General features: G+C 34.4%; 1 protein-coding gene across 7 annotated transcripts in view; it reads right to left on the bottom strand.

The window, feature by feature from the left end:
* Nucleotides 1–15,034, bottom strand: part of LOC100860959 (CD36-like protein) — a 39,897-nt gene extending 24,863 nt beyond the window's left edge. Inside the window, exons 1-4 of one of the 7 annotated variants that reach the window (XM_013963209.2) lie at nucleotides 14,946–15,034; nucleotides 11,517–11,614; nucleotides 9,045–9,101; nucleotides 6,867–7,024 (exon numbers count right to left, since the gene is read on the bottom strand). In XM_013963209.2, coding sequence (XP_013818663.1) covers nucleotides 6,867–6,986 — 120 coding nt within the window. In that variant the 5' untranslated portion in view covers nucleotides 6,987–7,024; nucleotides 9,045–9,101; nucleotides 11,517–11,614; nucleotides 14,946–15,034. 7 annotated transcript variants of the gene reach the window in all.

Raw genomic sequence — 16,228 nt, 5'->3', positions numbered from 1 at the left:
CCGCATGAAACACAAGTGTTTTCAACACGTGATGGGTGGCAGTCTCTTCTGGTCGATCTTTTACAAAGAGAATCAGTGTGTAATATTGTACACATGTCTGCTGATTGTAAGGCCAACCACTGGCAAGGTTTAGAGTGATCTTATTTCAATACTGCAATAGTTTGTAACAATTTATTAAGCAAATTTTATTAAACCTATCCAAAAAGCTCTTACCAGGTTGAATATTAACTTTTCTACCCTCAGCAAGTTGAACTGAGGAGGAAAAACAGAAATGAGAAAAATCTAGTGATAACTGGAAGTATTTTCATTTTTCATGCTGTCACAATCATTTTACATGGTGTACATTGGAGCTGCTGCAGCGAGTGAGACCCTCTTACGTTTTACAACCAATTTTCCTTTAAAAATGCTCAATTGTATCTTGACATCTTATTTCTATAGTAAGCCCAAAATAAAGACAAAATTATGTATGGAAAAAGTATTATGGCTTGTTTAAATGTAAAGATGTTGTGAGGATGTTGAAGCTGAAATCAGTCCTAAAGAAGAATTAGATGTTACTTCCCATTTCAAGGAAGCACATGGACATATACATTATTATTTTTACATTGTAAGAATCTTAAAGACTAATAACAATTGTTTATCATGACTCCAAGGCACATATCTTATTAAATGTTCTTAATTAAAGGAACTTCTAAGTATTTACAGAATTGAAAAGGAATTGTGGTAGAATATACCCGGAAGGACAGAAAATTTATTCATTCTAATACTTATACATTGAATATCAAAACACAGTATAAGCATATCATGGTTTTTTTTCTCCTGAAGGCTATGAATCATTTTTCCTTAATAGTTCATTTGTAGATTTTTTTTTTCAACTGGGAAAGTGGAAATACAAAACTGAAATGTATGCATTGAATTATCAGATGTTAGAGTTAGGGTCACCTAATCCCATCCATTTTTTAGGGGTCTATAGAAAACAGATGTCTGATTCAATCCTGTATGACAACTTAATAGTAGATAATGGAGAATGCAAAGAATGGAGGAAAACAATAGAATGTAAAAGGCTAGAGATCTCTTCAAGAAAATGAGAGATACCAAGGGAGCATTTCATGCAGTGATGGGCACAATAAAGGACAGAAATGGTATGGATCTAACAGAAGATATTAACAAGAAGTGGCAAGAATACACAGAAAAACTATACAATAAAGATCTTAATGACCTAGATAACCACGATGGTTATCTAGAGCCAGACATCCTGGAGTGCTAAGTCAAGTGGGCCTTAGGAAGCATCACTATGAAAGAAGCTAGTGGAGGTGATGCAATTTCAGTTGAGCTATTTCAAATCCTAAAAGATGCTGCTGCTAAAGTGCTGCACTCAATATGCCAGCAAATTTGGAAAGCTCAGCGGTGGTCACAGAACAGAAAAAGGTACATTTTCATTCCAATCCCAAAGAAAGGCAATGCCAAAAAATGTTCAAACTACTGCACAGCTGTACTCATCTCATATGCTAGCAAAATAATTCTCTAATTTCTCCAAGCTAGGCTTCAACAGTACATGAACCGAGAATATCCAGATGTTCAAGCTGGTTTTAGAAAAGGCAGAGCAACCAGAGATCAAACTGCCAATATCCATTGAATCATAGTAAAAGCAAAGTTCCAGAAAAACATGTACTTTATTGACTATGCCAAAGCCTTTGAGTGTGTGGATCACAACTAACTGGAAAATCCTTAAAGAGATGAGAATATCAGACTACCTTCTGTGCCTCCTGAGAAATCTGTGGGCATGTCAAGAAGCAACGGTTAGAACTGGACATGGAACAACAGAATGGTTCCAAATTGAGAAAGGAAAGGAGTATGTCAAGACTGTATATTGTCACCCTGCTTATATAACTTCTATGCAGAGTACATCATGTGAAGTGCCAGGCTGGATGAAGCGCAAGCTGGAATTAAGATTGCTAGGAGAAATATCAATAATCTCAAATACACAGAAGACACTGACCCTTATCACAGAAAGTAAAGAGGAATTAAAGAGCTTCTTGATGAAGGTGAAAGGAGAGTGAAAAAGCTGGCTTAAAACTCAACATTCGAGAAACTAAGATCAGGGCATCTGGTCCAATCACTTCATGGCAAATAGATGGGGAAACAGTGAGAGACTTTATTTTCTTGGGCTCCAAAATCACTTCAAATGTTGACTGCAGCCATGAAATTAAACAATGTTTTCTCCTTGGAAGAAAAGCTATGACAAACATAGATAGCATATTAAGAAGCAGAGACACTACTTTGGCAACAAAAGTCTGTCTAGTCAAAACTATGGTTTTTCCGATAGTCGTGTATGGATGTGAGAGTTGGACCATAAAGAAGGTTGAATGCCAAAGAACTGATGCTTTTGAACTGTGGTGTTAGAGATGATTCTTAAGAGTCCCTTGGACCTCAAGGACATCAAATCAGTCCATCCTAAAGGAAATCAATCCTGAATATTCATTTGAATAACTGATGCTGAAGCTCCAATACTTTGGCCATTGTTACGAAGATCTGACTCCTTGGAAAAGACCCTGATGCTGGGAATGATTGAAGGCATGAGGAGAAGGGGACAACAAAGGACGAGATGGTTGGAGGGCATCACTGCCTCAATGGACGTGAGTCTGAGCAAGCTCCGGGAGTTGGTGATGGACAGGGAAGCCTGAGGTCCCAAAGAGTAAGACACAAATGAGCGACTGAATTGAATGGAGAATCAGGTCATTCACTCCAGTGTCGTGCTGTTCCCACCAGTAAACCTTGACTACTGTTATTATACAAATTCTATCCACCCATTAGAGGGGAGACTTCTGGTCTTACTTACTTTCTTAGATTTCTTTAACTAGTTTGTTCTTCATATTACTGTATAAACCACTTATGTGGCAATAACTCATGTAAAATTATAAGTTCTTTTCTTGCTGTTTTATCATTTTTATGTTTATTCTCCATCCAGGGAAATTAAAGCTTCTTAAAAAGCAGAAATATAGTGAAAATACTTTTCATCTCCTCTCCTGAGTACCAAAATATTCTATTTGCAATCAGTTGCAAGCAGTTTCTGTGTTCAGAAAATTTTCTTATATGTGTATGCATTATGAACATGTATGTGTGTGCATGCTGAGAGAAAGAAATTAATTCATTTCCTTGTGTTCTGTAGTGAATATCATAGGGAAATTTTAAAAATTATGTAAAATTACTTTTGTTATACAATAATCTCTAAACATTTATCAAATGATATGAACAATGTCAAGGTCATGAATTATCCTTCATAAAAACTGGCAAAACTTTGTCCTTTTTCTAAAGCCCTTTGGCAGTTTCTGCTTTCCACATTCATGGCAACTCATACCATTGACTTTTAGTTTATCTAGCAAGATTGTATAAGGCTGCCGTCTCCACATAAATTTGCTAGGAATCATAGTCTAAAATATTGTTAGGAAAAAGTTTCTACCATGCAGTCCTTAAAAAGCTGCTTAGAAATAAAGTAAATATATATATATATACACACACACACACATATATATATATATATGTATATATATAAATTAATCAATTGTTTTAGGCCATTTCAAATGCTAGAGTTAGGGTATCATCTTTCAGAATTGAAAGGAATCATAGAGTCCCAGATCTATACTTTAAAAGTTAGGTAACATCATGAGATGATATTCTGATCTGTTAAAATTAGGTACTTTAATTCTACTTCCTTTTTTTTTTAAATGGTGTTTGTATGCAGATAATAACTTTCCCAATTTGGTATTAGTCCATTTAATGAAGCTAGTAATGGTAATGATTTCAATGGTAAACAAAAACTGACCAGTACTAAAACTTGTATATATTTGTAAAATAAACAGCATAAAACTAAGTGCTCTTGAGGTAGAGGTAAGGCACTTGGCTCACTGTGGTGGTGATGGTTTAGTTGCTCAGTCATGTCCAGCTCTTGTGACCCCATGGGCTCTGGTCTGCCAGACTCCTCTGTCCATGGGATTTCCCAGACAAGAATACTGAAGAAAGTAGCCATTTCCTTCTTCAGGGATCTTCCTGACCCAGGGATCAAACCCGTGTCTCCAGAATTACAGGCGGATTCTTTACTGCTGGGTTTACATATAATTCAGAAATGCTGCTCCTACTGTTGGCCAGTTTCTCTGACCTTTTGTTTCTACATTCAGACTCTCCAGAAAGCAAACCTGCTGTCCAGTTTTATATGTAATCTCTACAGTAATGATAAAATCTATCTGAGCACCAACCTTTGAAATACATACTGATGTTCATATCAAATTACTTGTAAAACCTCTCTTTTATTCTTCCAGGGAATACATTTCCTTCAGTAACTCAGTTGGATATCTTACTGTTTGCAATTTTTACTCCTCCCTCTCCCTGTTTAATCCTTTTATCCCAGTGCATCCCATCACCCATCAGTTCTGTGTATTCTGCCACACTAGACCATAGTGCCTTTTGTTAGTGCAGACTGACAGTAATTACTGCAGAATGAGCAATAATCTTTCTAAAAGGGAGTCTTAAATGGCATGAAAAAGAGCCACAAAAACAAGCCATGTAGAGGCTAAATAATATGCTTCTTAATGACTAATGGATCTCTGAGGAAATATAAAGTCACCTGAAAACAAAGGAAAATGAAAGCACGACAATTCAAAACTTAAGGGATGCAGCAAAGCAGTTCTAACAGAAATTTTATAGCTATACAGGTTTACATCAGGAAACAAACAAACAAACAAATCTCAGTTAAGCAACCTAGCCAGACACCTAAAGGAGTTAGAAAGAGAGGAATAAACGTTTACCCAATGATAGTAGAAGGAAAGAAATCATAAAGAAAAGAGCAGAAATAAATGAAATAGATACTAAAAAAAACCCAATGAAACTAAAAACTAGCTCTTGAAAACAATAATTAAAAATGATAAGCCTTTAGCTAGACTCATCAGAAAAAAAGAGAAATGGCCCAAATTAGTAAAATCAGAAATGAAAAAGAAGTTACAACCAACACCACAGAAATACCCAAAATCATAGGAGACTACTATGAACAACTATATACCAATAAAATGAATAATCTAGACTAAAAAATGGAAAAATTCTTAGAAAGATACATACTCCCAAGACTGAGCCAGGAAGAAATAGGAAATATGAACAGACCAATTACCAATAATGTAATTAAATTAGTAATTTAAAAACTTGCAACAAAATTTGAGGATCAGATGGCTTTACAGGTGAGCTCTACTAAACATTTACAAAATAATTGAAACCTATCCTTCTCATACTATTCCACAAAATTGCAGAGGAAAGAGTTACTTCCAAACTCATTCTGTGAGGCCAGCATCACCCTGATACCAGAACCAGACAAATATATTACAAAAAAAGAAAATTGAAGGCCAGTATCTCTGATGAACACAAATAATAAATGTTGGTGAGGATGTAGAAAAAAGGGAACCCTCATACATTGTTGGAGAGAATGTAAATTGATTCAACAAGGGTGGAGGTGCCCACAAAATCTAAATAAAGAACTCTATATGACCCAGCATTTCCATCCCTGGATATGTATTCAACAAAAACACTAATTTGAAAAGATGCATGCTCCCCAATGGTCATAGTTGCATTATTTACAGTTGCCAAAGTATGAAAGCAACCTACACGTCCGCCAGGAGATGAATGGATAAAGAAGATTTGGTATCTATACGCAGTGGAATATTACTCAGACATAGGGAAGGAATGAAATTTTGCCAGTTGAAGCGACATGGATGAATGTGGATGCCATTATGCTAAGTGAAATTAATCAGACAGAGAAAAACAAATACTATATGATATTAGGAAAAGTAAAAGCGTTAGTCACGAGTCATGTCTGACTCTTTGCAACTCCATGGACCGTCGCCTACAAGGCTCCTCTATCCATAGAATTCTCCAGGCAAGGATACTGGAGTGGGTCGCCATTCCTGTCTCCAGGGTGTCTTCCCAACCCAGTGATCAAACCCGGGTCTCCTGCATTGCAGGCAAATTCTTTACCATCTGAGCCACCAGGGAAGCTCGTGATATTACTTATAGTGGAATCTAAAAAAATACAGCAAACTAGTGAGTAAAAAAAGAAACAGATTCGTGGACATAGAGAACAAAGTGGTTACCAGTGAGGAGAGAAGTTGGAGCAACATAAAAATAGGAGAAAATGTTTATTATGGAATTACATAAAATCATGGGTGTTCTTTGGAAGGACTGATGCTGAAGCTGAAACTCCAATACTTTAGCCACCTCATGCGAAGAGCTGACTCTTTGGAAAAGACTCTGATGCTGGGAGGAATTGGGGGCAGGAGGAGAAGGGGACGACAGAGGATGAGATGGCTGGATGGCATCACTGACTCTATGGACATGAGTTTGAGTGAACTCTGGGAGTTGGTGATGGACAGGGAGGCCTGGCGTGCTGCAGTCCATGAGGTCGCAAAGAGTCGTACACAACTGAGCGACTGAACTGAACTGATGAAATCATGTATGTGAAACTTTAGAAAATTTTGAAGTACTGAAGAATGTAAAGAATCTTTCTTTCAATAAAAATGGTATATATGTGTACAAAAAAGCATATCAACATAATCTTTGAACATAATTAAAAGCCACTACTTCTATTTACCTGTATACCTATAATAGTTTTTTAATCAATTGGATATTTAGATTTAAGATGACAGTGCATTAGTATAGAATACGAATCATCCTATGACCATTTCTCAATAATATAGAGTTTCAGTGGTTTATTATGTTGGAGACCAAAAATTGCCAGTTAAAGTGAAATACAAAAGAGGCACCCTAAGCAAAATGGGGATAAAAATGGAATGAATCAAAATGACAAGAAATATTCTTGATAGTACTTGTACCTTTTTAACTGTCTTCTCAATAAGCATGTCTCCAACTGGCATTAGAATCCCTCCGAACAGAGCCACAACCGCACCAATGACAGCACCAGTGATGAGCCCGCAGTTTCGATTGCAGCCCATTCTTCTTGCAGGGAAATTCTAGGTAGAATGAGTAGATCCTATTGTAACAAAGAATATATTATTCTGATATTTGAAAACATGTTCATCTGAGATATTTTGGTTGCAACAGCATTTTTCATTATGGGATTGACCTAACATTGATAAATGGAATGTGTTTTGTAACTTACAAAATTTCCCTACTTCAAAATGCCCTGACAAAGGAAAATAAAAATGCCAACAGAATGGATGCTACAGACACAAAAGACAGAAAAAACATTTTTTTCCATCTTGTGAAGATAATAAAAATTATAATTTGTTATGATCTCAGGTTTTCCCTCCCCAGCTTTGTTGTGGTAGAAATACCACTATGATGATTTTATGACTATTTCTGTCCACTTGAAGAACCATTTAGTTTTTTTAAAGAATTAATTGCATAGGTAAGGAAATAAGAAAAATTAGATTTTCCCCAAAATGTAGAAAGACAGAATTATAAGCAATTTTTCAGGGCAATTTATTTATTTTTTATCCTTTATGATTTCCCTCGCCTGTGCCTGATACCGAAGATTCTTCCACTGTATATTAGGATGAACAAATGGATTCACACTGAGGTCCTGATGAAATGTATATCATCATTAGTATCACATGATTTTTCCAACGTAAACAAACACCACACAAGGTGGAACAAATGATTCATTTTTCCTGTGGAATTTTATGTGTTCCTAAGTAGTTAGAGTGGGGTTTTTAATTAATTTCTTGGGATGGAGGGTTACCTTTTATGGCTTTGGCCAGGGTGGTCATAATGCGATGAAACAAGTTATGTAAACCTGATAATAATGACTAGATAATTCTCAGGAAGAATCCCCTTTGCTAAGTATAATTGTCCATCCCCTTACAGTTTTCATGGAACCATAAAATTAGTCAATATTAATGTCCTTTGCGATTCTAACAGATGGAATATGAATTGTTCTAAACATTACTGAACTACTGTTTCTAAAATTGTATATATGTGAATATTTGCCTGTTTTTGGACTATATGCTGTCATAGTCGAGAATATACGAGACCTATCCCTGAATCATTTCCCTTTACTCAAGCAGCCCCGTGGACTACAGGGAAGGGTCCCAAGAACGTCCACTTTATGATCCAGGGAACAACAGGCTCTTCAGTGTCTTCCTCTCAAAACCTGAGAACTCATTATTATGACTTTCAAGGACCCTGAGCCCAGAGATATCAAGTCATGGGCCCACTGGGTACTGCCTAGGTTCTATCTGCTTTGACCTAAAATTGTAGTGAAATAGTTCGCACAGCACACTGCTAATAAGTCAATTGCAAGAAAACAGTAATTTATTCTGTTGAATTGCATGGTTAGGCAGTTACTAGTCTAACACTGGTCTGGATCATATAAACAAAGAAAGAAGTTTTGCTGTAACATTCCTGCATACATATACTGAAAGGTGAGATTGAATTTATCTACTTTTTCAAATTTTGGACTCCCTGACTCACTTTGTTATCTTGATATAAGTTTCCTTTTTTTTTAAGAATAGACAAGATATTTCACATGAGTTTTGTCCCGCTCTATCAGCAGGTTTGCTCTCTATGGTTTCACTTACCCAAGGTCAAATAAGGTCAACTGAGTGTAACTGAAACCATAGAATAAGGGGAAGTTCTACTTATGGTTTGGTGCTATCTGTGATTTCAGCCACACGAAGGTTTTAGAAGGTATCTGCCCACACCTCTGGAAAAAAGAGGGACTGCTGTACTTGTGTTCATTTATTATGCTTCAGGATCTTGTCACCACAAGTGAATGTTGCCATTCTAATCGTACTTTAACCTTATGCTTCATACTACAAAATTCCAAATAGAGTTGACCTTTGAACAGCACAGAAGGGTTACAGACACAGACCCTGTACACAGTGGAAAATCCCGGTATGACAAACAGTGTAGCCCTTCTTATCTGTGGCTCTGCATCCATGCATCCAGCCAGCTACATATTGTGGATCAGGTAGTACTGTGATATTTATTGAAAAAATTCTGTGTAAAAGTACACCCACAAGTTTAAACCTCTTATGTTCAAGGGTTACCTGTAGTTTTGTTCACCTGCAGCAAAAGAGGGACAAACACATTATGCAAGACATACCCTGAGTACATAAGAGAAAAGTTCAAGTTACTCAGCACATTCTACTCAGCTGCTTTTCCACTAATTTTATATTCAAAAAGCAATGTTGTTTGTATCCACTCTTCTCTCAAATGCAGCTATACACAGCATTAATATATCTGCCTTACATGTTTGGTTGTCTTAATAATGTAGCTTCTTACATATTGAATTTTATTTTACTTGCTAACTTTAAATTAAGTTTTGTTCATTGTTATTTGTTTGTCATAAGAAACAGTAAGATATAATTATCTGTAGCAATTTATTGCTTGCTTAAAGTGCTTAAATTTAGGAAACGAAGAATAATCACAGGTTTGGGAATGAAAACTTAATTATTTGGACTTAAGTCAGGAAGGAAATGGCAACAGACTCCAGTATTCTCCCTTGGAGAATCCATGGACAATGGAGCCTGGCGGGCTACAGCCCATGGGGTCGCAAAAGTCGGACACGACTTAGTGACTAAACCACCACCACCAGATCAAGAAGAGAAAATAAAGAGGCAAATTTGATCTATAAGGTGTAACTATTTTATACCTTTCTTGAGTCTGTAGGGAGATTCGCTCTACCATTTCAGAGATTATACATTTTATTCTGGGCTTTGAAGTCAAGTAATTTAGGTCAATTCTGGGTCTTAATATTATATAGTTTCTCTGTGGCTCAATTTTCTCTAACTGGATATAATATATATCATGTACCTTTCAAATGTCAGTTCAGCTCAGTCGTGTCTGACTCTTTGTGACCCCAAGGACTGAAGCACGCCAGGCTTCCCTGTCTATCACCAACTCTCAGAGCTTACTCAAACTCATGTCCATTGAGTCGGTGATGCCATCCAACCATCTCATCCACTGATATCCCCTTTTCCTCCCACCTTCAATCTTTCCCAGTATCAGGGTCTTTTCAAATTTCAAATGTCAAATCAGGTTAAATGAGATAAAAATTCCTATCACACCACGTTATTTTTATTTCAAATGTTATTATGACATTATTTTAAGCAATCATAACAGTAAAATATTATTGCATATTGACCAAGTATTATTTTTTAAAATCTAATAAACATATTTTACACAAGTAGAAATGATTATTTGCAAAACACGTGAGACTACCATAAAATCTGATGAGATGATTTGTCCTTTATATATACAGAAACTATCATGCAAATGAAATTGCAGCTTCTAGCTTAGAACAGTGCTCTTTGAAACTTTCAGGTATGACTTGGGCCAGTGAACCAAGAAAAAAAAGAAAAAGGAAAACACCTTGTGATTAAATCAGAACATAGAGAACCAATTCTTCAGGACCAAAGAATCCATGATTCAAATATATTTGAATAAACTTTGCCAAATATTTTCATTTGAGATCCTCCCAGGCTAATCTGCTCTCTGGTGATTATATATTGGATTTATCTTTCTGGTCTTATAATGATTCTGGTAAATGAAAAAAAAAAATTATATGTATTTTTCTTCTCAAAACCCAGTTGACCACTGGACCTTCCGGATGACAAAATTTTTGCAGTTTTTTGATCATTTTTGAACCGATATTAAAAGCAATGTTTCCTTTACTATTTTAATACCACATAGTGAAGAAAAGACTGAAAAGTACTTGCAAAATTTTTGAAAATACCTTTCAATATATAACTTGATAATTCCAGAAACTGAGATATAGAAAATTTATGCCATTACAGTTATGTATGAATTCCAATACTAATTAAATTATAATTTTAAATTTCTTCAAAATGATTTATTCTTATTTAAACTTGGTATCATCACTTAGGAAAATAATGCACTGATATTTGTCATAAGCTTCCTAAATAGCTAAAATCATTCATTCTGATTTGTTTTTATTATGTTACCAAGTTTTATATAATTTATATAAAATTATATAAATTATAAAAAATTATTAAATTTAGAATCATTATTTGAAATTAATACAATTTACCATTCCCAGTGCAATTATAATAGCTTTGTTCACTTAAAAATAACATATCCAAGAACACATTGCATTTTGCCATGTAGACAAATGTCAGATTCACCAAAAATTGGATAATTTAGATAGAAAGTTAAACTAATAACTCTAAAATAATAAGTAGTTAATAATTGCATAGAAGAAAGCATGTTGCTATAAGAGTAACAAATCATTTATAAGAAATAATTCTATATTTATTTTTATTAATACTGATTTTCATTCATAATTTAAATGAAAAATCATGTATAAATAGCTTAAGTAGACAATGAAAGTTCTGTAGTTAATCACATTGGATAGTATATTATTTTAAATATTCACAAATATGTACAGATAAACATAAGATTTTAAACAATCAAAATGCCATAGACTAGTGGACAAGGTTTTAATAATTTTTTTACAAATAAAAATTAAGAAGATTGATAAGTTATAAAACAATACAAACCTGATTTTTTTTAAAAAGCCTGATGACCTTAAGAAAATTCCTGCTTGCTATTCTTGTTCTGTAACTTCTTAAGAGTTTTTATATAGTAGTGTCATCTCCTACAATTTGGAGGATAGAAATCTTTTATTAATAAATGAAAGAAACATTGACTCACCTTTAAAAAAGGTTATAAAGGATTTTTCAGTCAAATGCTCCAACATGTGAACAGTTAATTCTTAGTAGGACCAAATGATATTCCCTAGAAAACCCTACACTGAAATCCTGATTTCAGTTTATGATTACATAAAGTTTGTAAGTTTAAATATGCTTTAAGGAAAAAAAAGAGAGAGATAGACAATGCCACATCTCAGTGTTTTGTTGCAAGAGAAATTTAAAGAAAAAGAGAGAAACCCACATTCATCTCAGTACTGATATGGATCCTAAGAGTCTGCTTTTTGTATTCTGGTGAAGATCCATTGCCCATATCTGAGATCCTCTGCAGCTCTTTGTGTGCGTGTATCACACACCTTTTCCATCCAAGCATATCAGAGAGACAAGAGGAACTAACTTGCTGAGTGGCCTTTAATACACTTTTACTACACAATCATTATTTCAGATGATAAACTAAGACCTGGGGATGGATAGGAAGTGCAGATGAAAGAATTATCAGTCTGACTTTCCTGCATGATATAACTTGAAAAACTCATTTCATGAAGTTTAAATAAAGTACACTTTCCCATACAGCATTAATCGAAAGGGTGTTGAGGCTAATAACTGCAAAACAAAACTGGAGACTGTCAGTCAACAAGGATGACAAACAAACTTTAAAAAACGAAATAGCCTATTGTTCTAACTGGAAGTTCTTCACTATCATTTTCTGTTAGTTTTACAGAAGTTTCATGACCACAGAAAAATTCTGCTATGCAAACTAAAAATCATTAAATTTATCTTCAATCTTTTCAGATAAAAAGACAATCATCACATAACACTTAAGTAATTCTACTATTTAGGATGAACTTTTAATGTAAAAAAAAAAAAAGTGTATACATAAGTTACTTTAAAATAAAGTCATTATTTTAAAATCTGACCAAATAAAAGGCCTTGCACTTTGAGAGAAAGACCCTCCCAGGTGGCGCTAGTGGTAAAGAACCTGCCTGCAAGTACAGGAAACATAGGAGATGAGGGTTCGATCCCCTGTGGGAGGAAATGGCAACCCACTCCAATATTCTTGCCTGGAGAATCCTATGGATGTAGGAGCCTGGCAAGCTACAGTCCTTGGGGTTGCAAAGAGTTTGCCCATAAACTTATATCCATATGTATATGGACTAGTGCATACAGTGAATCATAAATAACTTCTGTTACTTGCCTCTTTTAATATCAGGTACTTGGAGATATTCTCATATTATGAGTAATGTTAACTTTTTTTTCAATTATAGAAAAATAGTCCATAATAAAAGTGTATTGTGTTTTAAATAACCCATATCGTATCTAATGGAACTTTAAAAACAATACTAAAAATTCATACGTGTGGTTTTATTTTTGTACTTGGGCCTAGTAAACAGCAAAAGTGAAATTTCTGGATCAATAATACATACTTTCTTTAGGTAGAAAGAGTATTAGCAAATTTCTTTTTATACATATACCCAGCAGTGTTTGCAAATGCCTGTCTCAATATATCACACACACTGGTTCATACTGAACTTTATTTTTTATTGGTAAATAATTTAGTGAAGTTTAACCTATTAATTATATTGGCATGTATTTTAAAGTAATTCTGCTAATCTACTTGCTCATCTTTTTTTTCCTTGGGGTTAATTTGTCCTTATTAATTAATAATGAAATAGCTACTCTTTTAACATTTGACCCTTTAAAAAAGATTTTTTTTTATATTTTAAACTTTATTTTTAAGATTATTAAAATTTTAATTTTTATGAAATTTAATAAATAAACTTTCTTTTATAAACTTTAATAAACTTTCTTCTAGCTTTTGTATGGTTTCAGAAAATCCTTTAGGACAGTATTTCTCAATCAGCTGAGTCATGGACTTTATCCCTTGTGAAGTGAAAGAGGAAGAGTAAAGTACATTGTGTAATTGTAAATATTACAACATATTTAGGAAGCAGATGACAGATGCATAATAAAGAGTTCTAGACGGGGGATCACAGAGTCCAGTTTCTGACCACAGCTCTATTAATAATAATAGGTTTTGTGAACTGAGCTTCATACAGTCATCATATTCCTGATTTTCTTTCTTGTTAAAGAAACTGACTATAGAGCCTACCTACAGTCTCAAGCTGAAGATTAATTCATAAGGTAGATTTAAATTTAAGATGTAAAGATGAATACAGATTTTATATAGTAAACATAAATGTTTAAGTGATTCATTCTTTTTTTGTAGTCTAACGAGTGAAAAGAATTTTAATATGCTTTGCAATTCTAGATTGTATGGGCAGTCAAAGACCTATACATTTTAATGATGATATGGTCACAGAGTTAACATGTATTGGGAGCTTACTCTCTGTCAATTATTGAAAAAAGTGTTTCACATAAGTTATCTCATTGACCTTGTATGTTCTTTAGACAACTAGTTGAGATCACACAACTAATATATGCCAAAACAAGGATTAAAACCCCAATCATCTGACTGAAGAGCCCATATACTTTTCTAAAAGAAAAAATATATATATACACATATATAAATTAGTTCTTGGTCAATACCTAACTTTACATATTCTTTTTAAGACATTTGTACAAACTGAATAACAATTTTAAATAACCTGATGTTAGAAAGTTATATCTAAATTCAACAGACAAGAAATAAAAATGAGTATATTCTGTATGTGGCAAGTAATAAAATTATTTTGAGATTAAATAAAACAAATTTTATCCTAAAGACCTGTTAAGTACACATACACTGTAAAGTATTTCACAGTATTAGTTACCAGTATAAAACAATAAGGTAAAATTTGTGTCGTCACTTTTATCCTTGGGGTAACTAATCATGGATATTTACACACACATGTTTGTGCATATGTGTGTATAGCACACATAATTATGTGTGTATGTATCTATATATACATGAACACCTATATTTTCAATCACTGCCTTGTTCATTTACAGAAGTATTAAGGCAGCAGTAGGCTCTACCTGATTCATATTGTGAGTAGGGGCTTCACATGCAGGAATAAAAATAAATATATGTGTACACAGTTTAAAAAGAGAATATTAAATACACAAAGCATATTAAGTACACAATAATGCCAGTGAAAGCTTGAGATATTAAAATTGAGGTTTCTATACAACTTTTAAAAGAAAATTTCAAGGACATTGCTAAAGATAAAACGCATAATATCAAGGTCATTAAAGTTTAGACTTAAGCCATGTAGTCTAATGAATAAAAACACAGGATGAAAGTAAACCTACTTCATCAAAGATATAAAATAAACTTACCCATATATTTCATAGAAGCTGTGTTAGGAGCTGTGTGTAAAAGACAGATTAAAGTGAGAGAGCCTCAGTATATGTGGATAGCTCTCATGTGGGCAGAGTTAGATCAATATGTAATTTCAAAGGCTACCTAAAAATCTTGGCAGACATCATCTTTACTTGTTTGCACAGCTGACTCAACTCTCTAAGGAGAGCGAAAAAAATCATTTTTATGTTCTTATCTATATATACATACATTTGTATGTGCACACATATATCCACACGTGTGCACATGTATGCATGCTTATGTGTGTGTATACCTTGTGCTTCCCTTTGTCTATCTGCCTCAAAATTTTATATGTAACAGGAAATTTTTTTTGTCTTTTAAACTTTTTATTTTGTATTTGGGTATAGACCATAAAGAAACAATGTTAATTGTTTGATAGTTTCAGGTGAACAGGGAAGGAACTCAGCCATACAGGTACATGTGTCTATTCTCCCCTAAACTCCGCTCCCATCCAGGCTGTCACAGAACATTGAGTGGAGTTTCATGTGCTTTACATTAGGTCCTTGTTGGTTATCTGTTTTAAATATAGCAGTGTGTACATGTGTACACGTCCATCCCAAACTCCCTAACTATCCCTTCCCCCACCTTCCCCCAGTTTCTCTGTTGATCTCTTTCTGTTTTGTAAGTACATTCATTTGTATAATTTATTTTTATGTTCCACATATAAGGAATGTCATATGGTATTTCTCCCTCTCTGTCTGACTTACTTCACCTATTATGACAATCTTTAGGTCCATCCATGTTGCTTAAAATGACAGTATCTCACTCTTTTTAATGGCTGAGTAGTATTCCACTGCATATATGTACCATTTCTTCTTTGTCCATTCCTCTGCTGATGGACATCTAGGTTACTTCCATGACTTGGCTATTGCAAACAGTGCTGCAATAAACATTGAGGTGCCTGTATCCTTTCAGATCATATTTTTCTCTGGATATATGCCCAGGAGTGGGATTGCAGGGTTATATGGTACATCTATTATTTTTGGTTTTTAAGGAACCTCCCTACTATTCTCTATAGTGCCTGTACCAATTATATTCCCACCAAAGTATAGGAGGGCTCCCTTGTCTCCACATCCTCTCTGCAACAGAAAATTTGTGTCAGGACTGAAAAGTTAAGGTTCAAATGCTTTAGGCACCCACTCAAATAAATGATTCCAATTTGGAGCTTGAATGCTGCCAGCTGAAGTTGAGGGTTGTCCTTGTTTGTGTCCATCCAAGCACTTCATTAGGAGTAAAGAGG

Source organism: Capra hircus, chromosome 4, assembly GCF_001704415.2.
Source record: "Capra hircus breed San Clemente chromosome 4, ASM170441v1, whole genome shotgun sequence".
In the NCBI taxonomy this organism is placed as follows: Eukaryota; Metazoa; Chordata; class Mammalia; order Artiodactyla; family Bovidae; genus Capra; species Capra hircus.
Note: the sequence above shows the minus strand (reverse complement) of the source record. Positions and strands in the feature narration are given on the sequence as shown.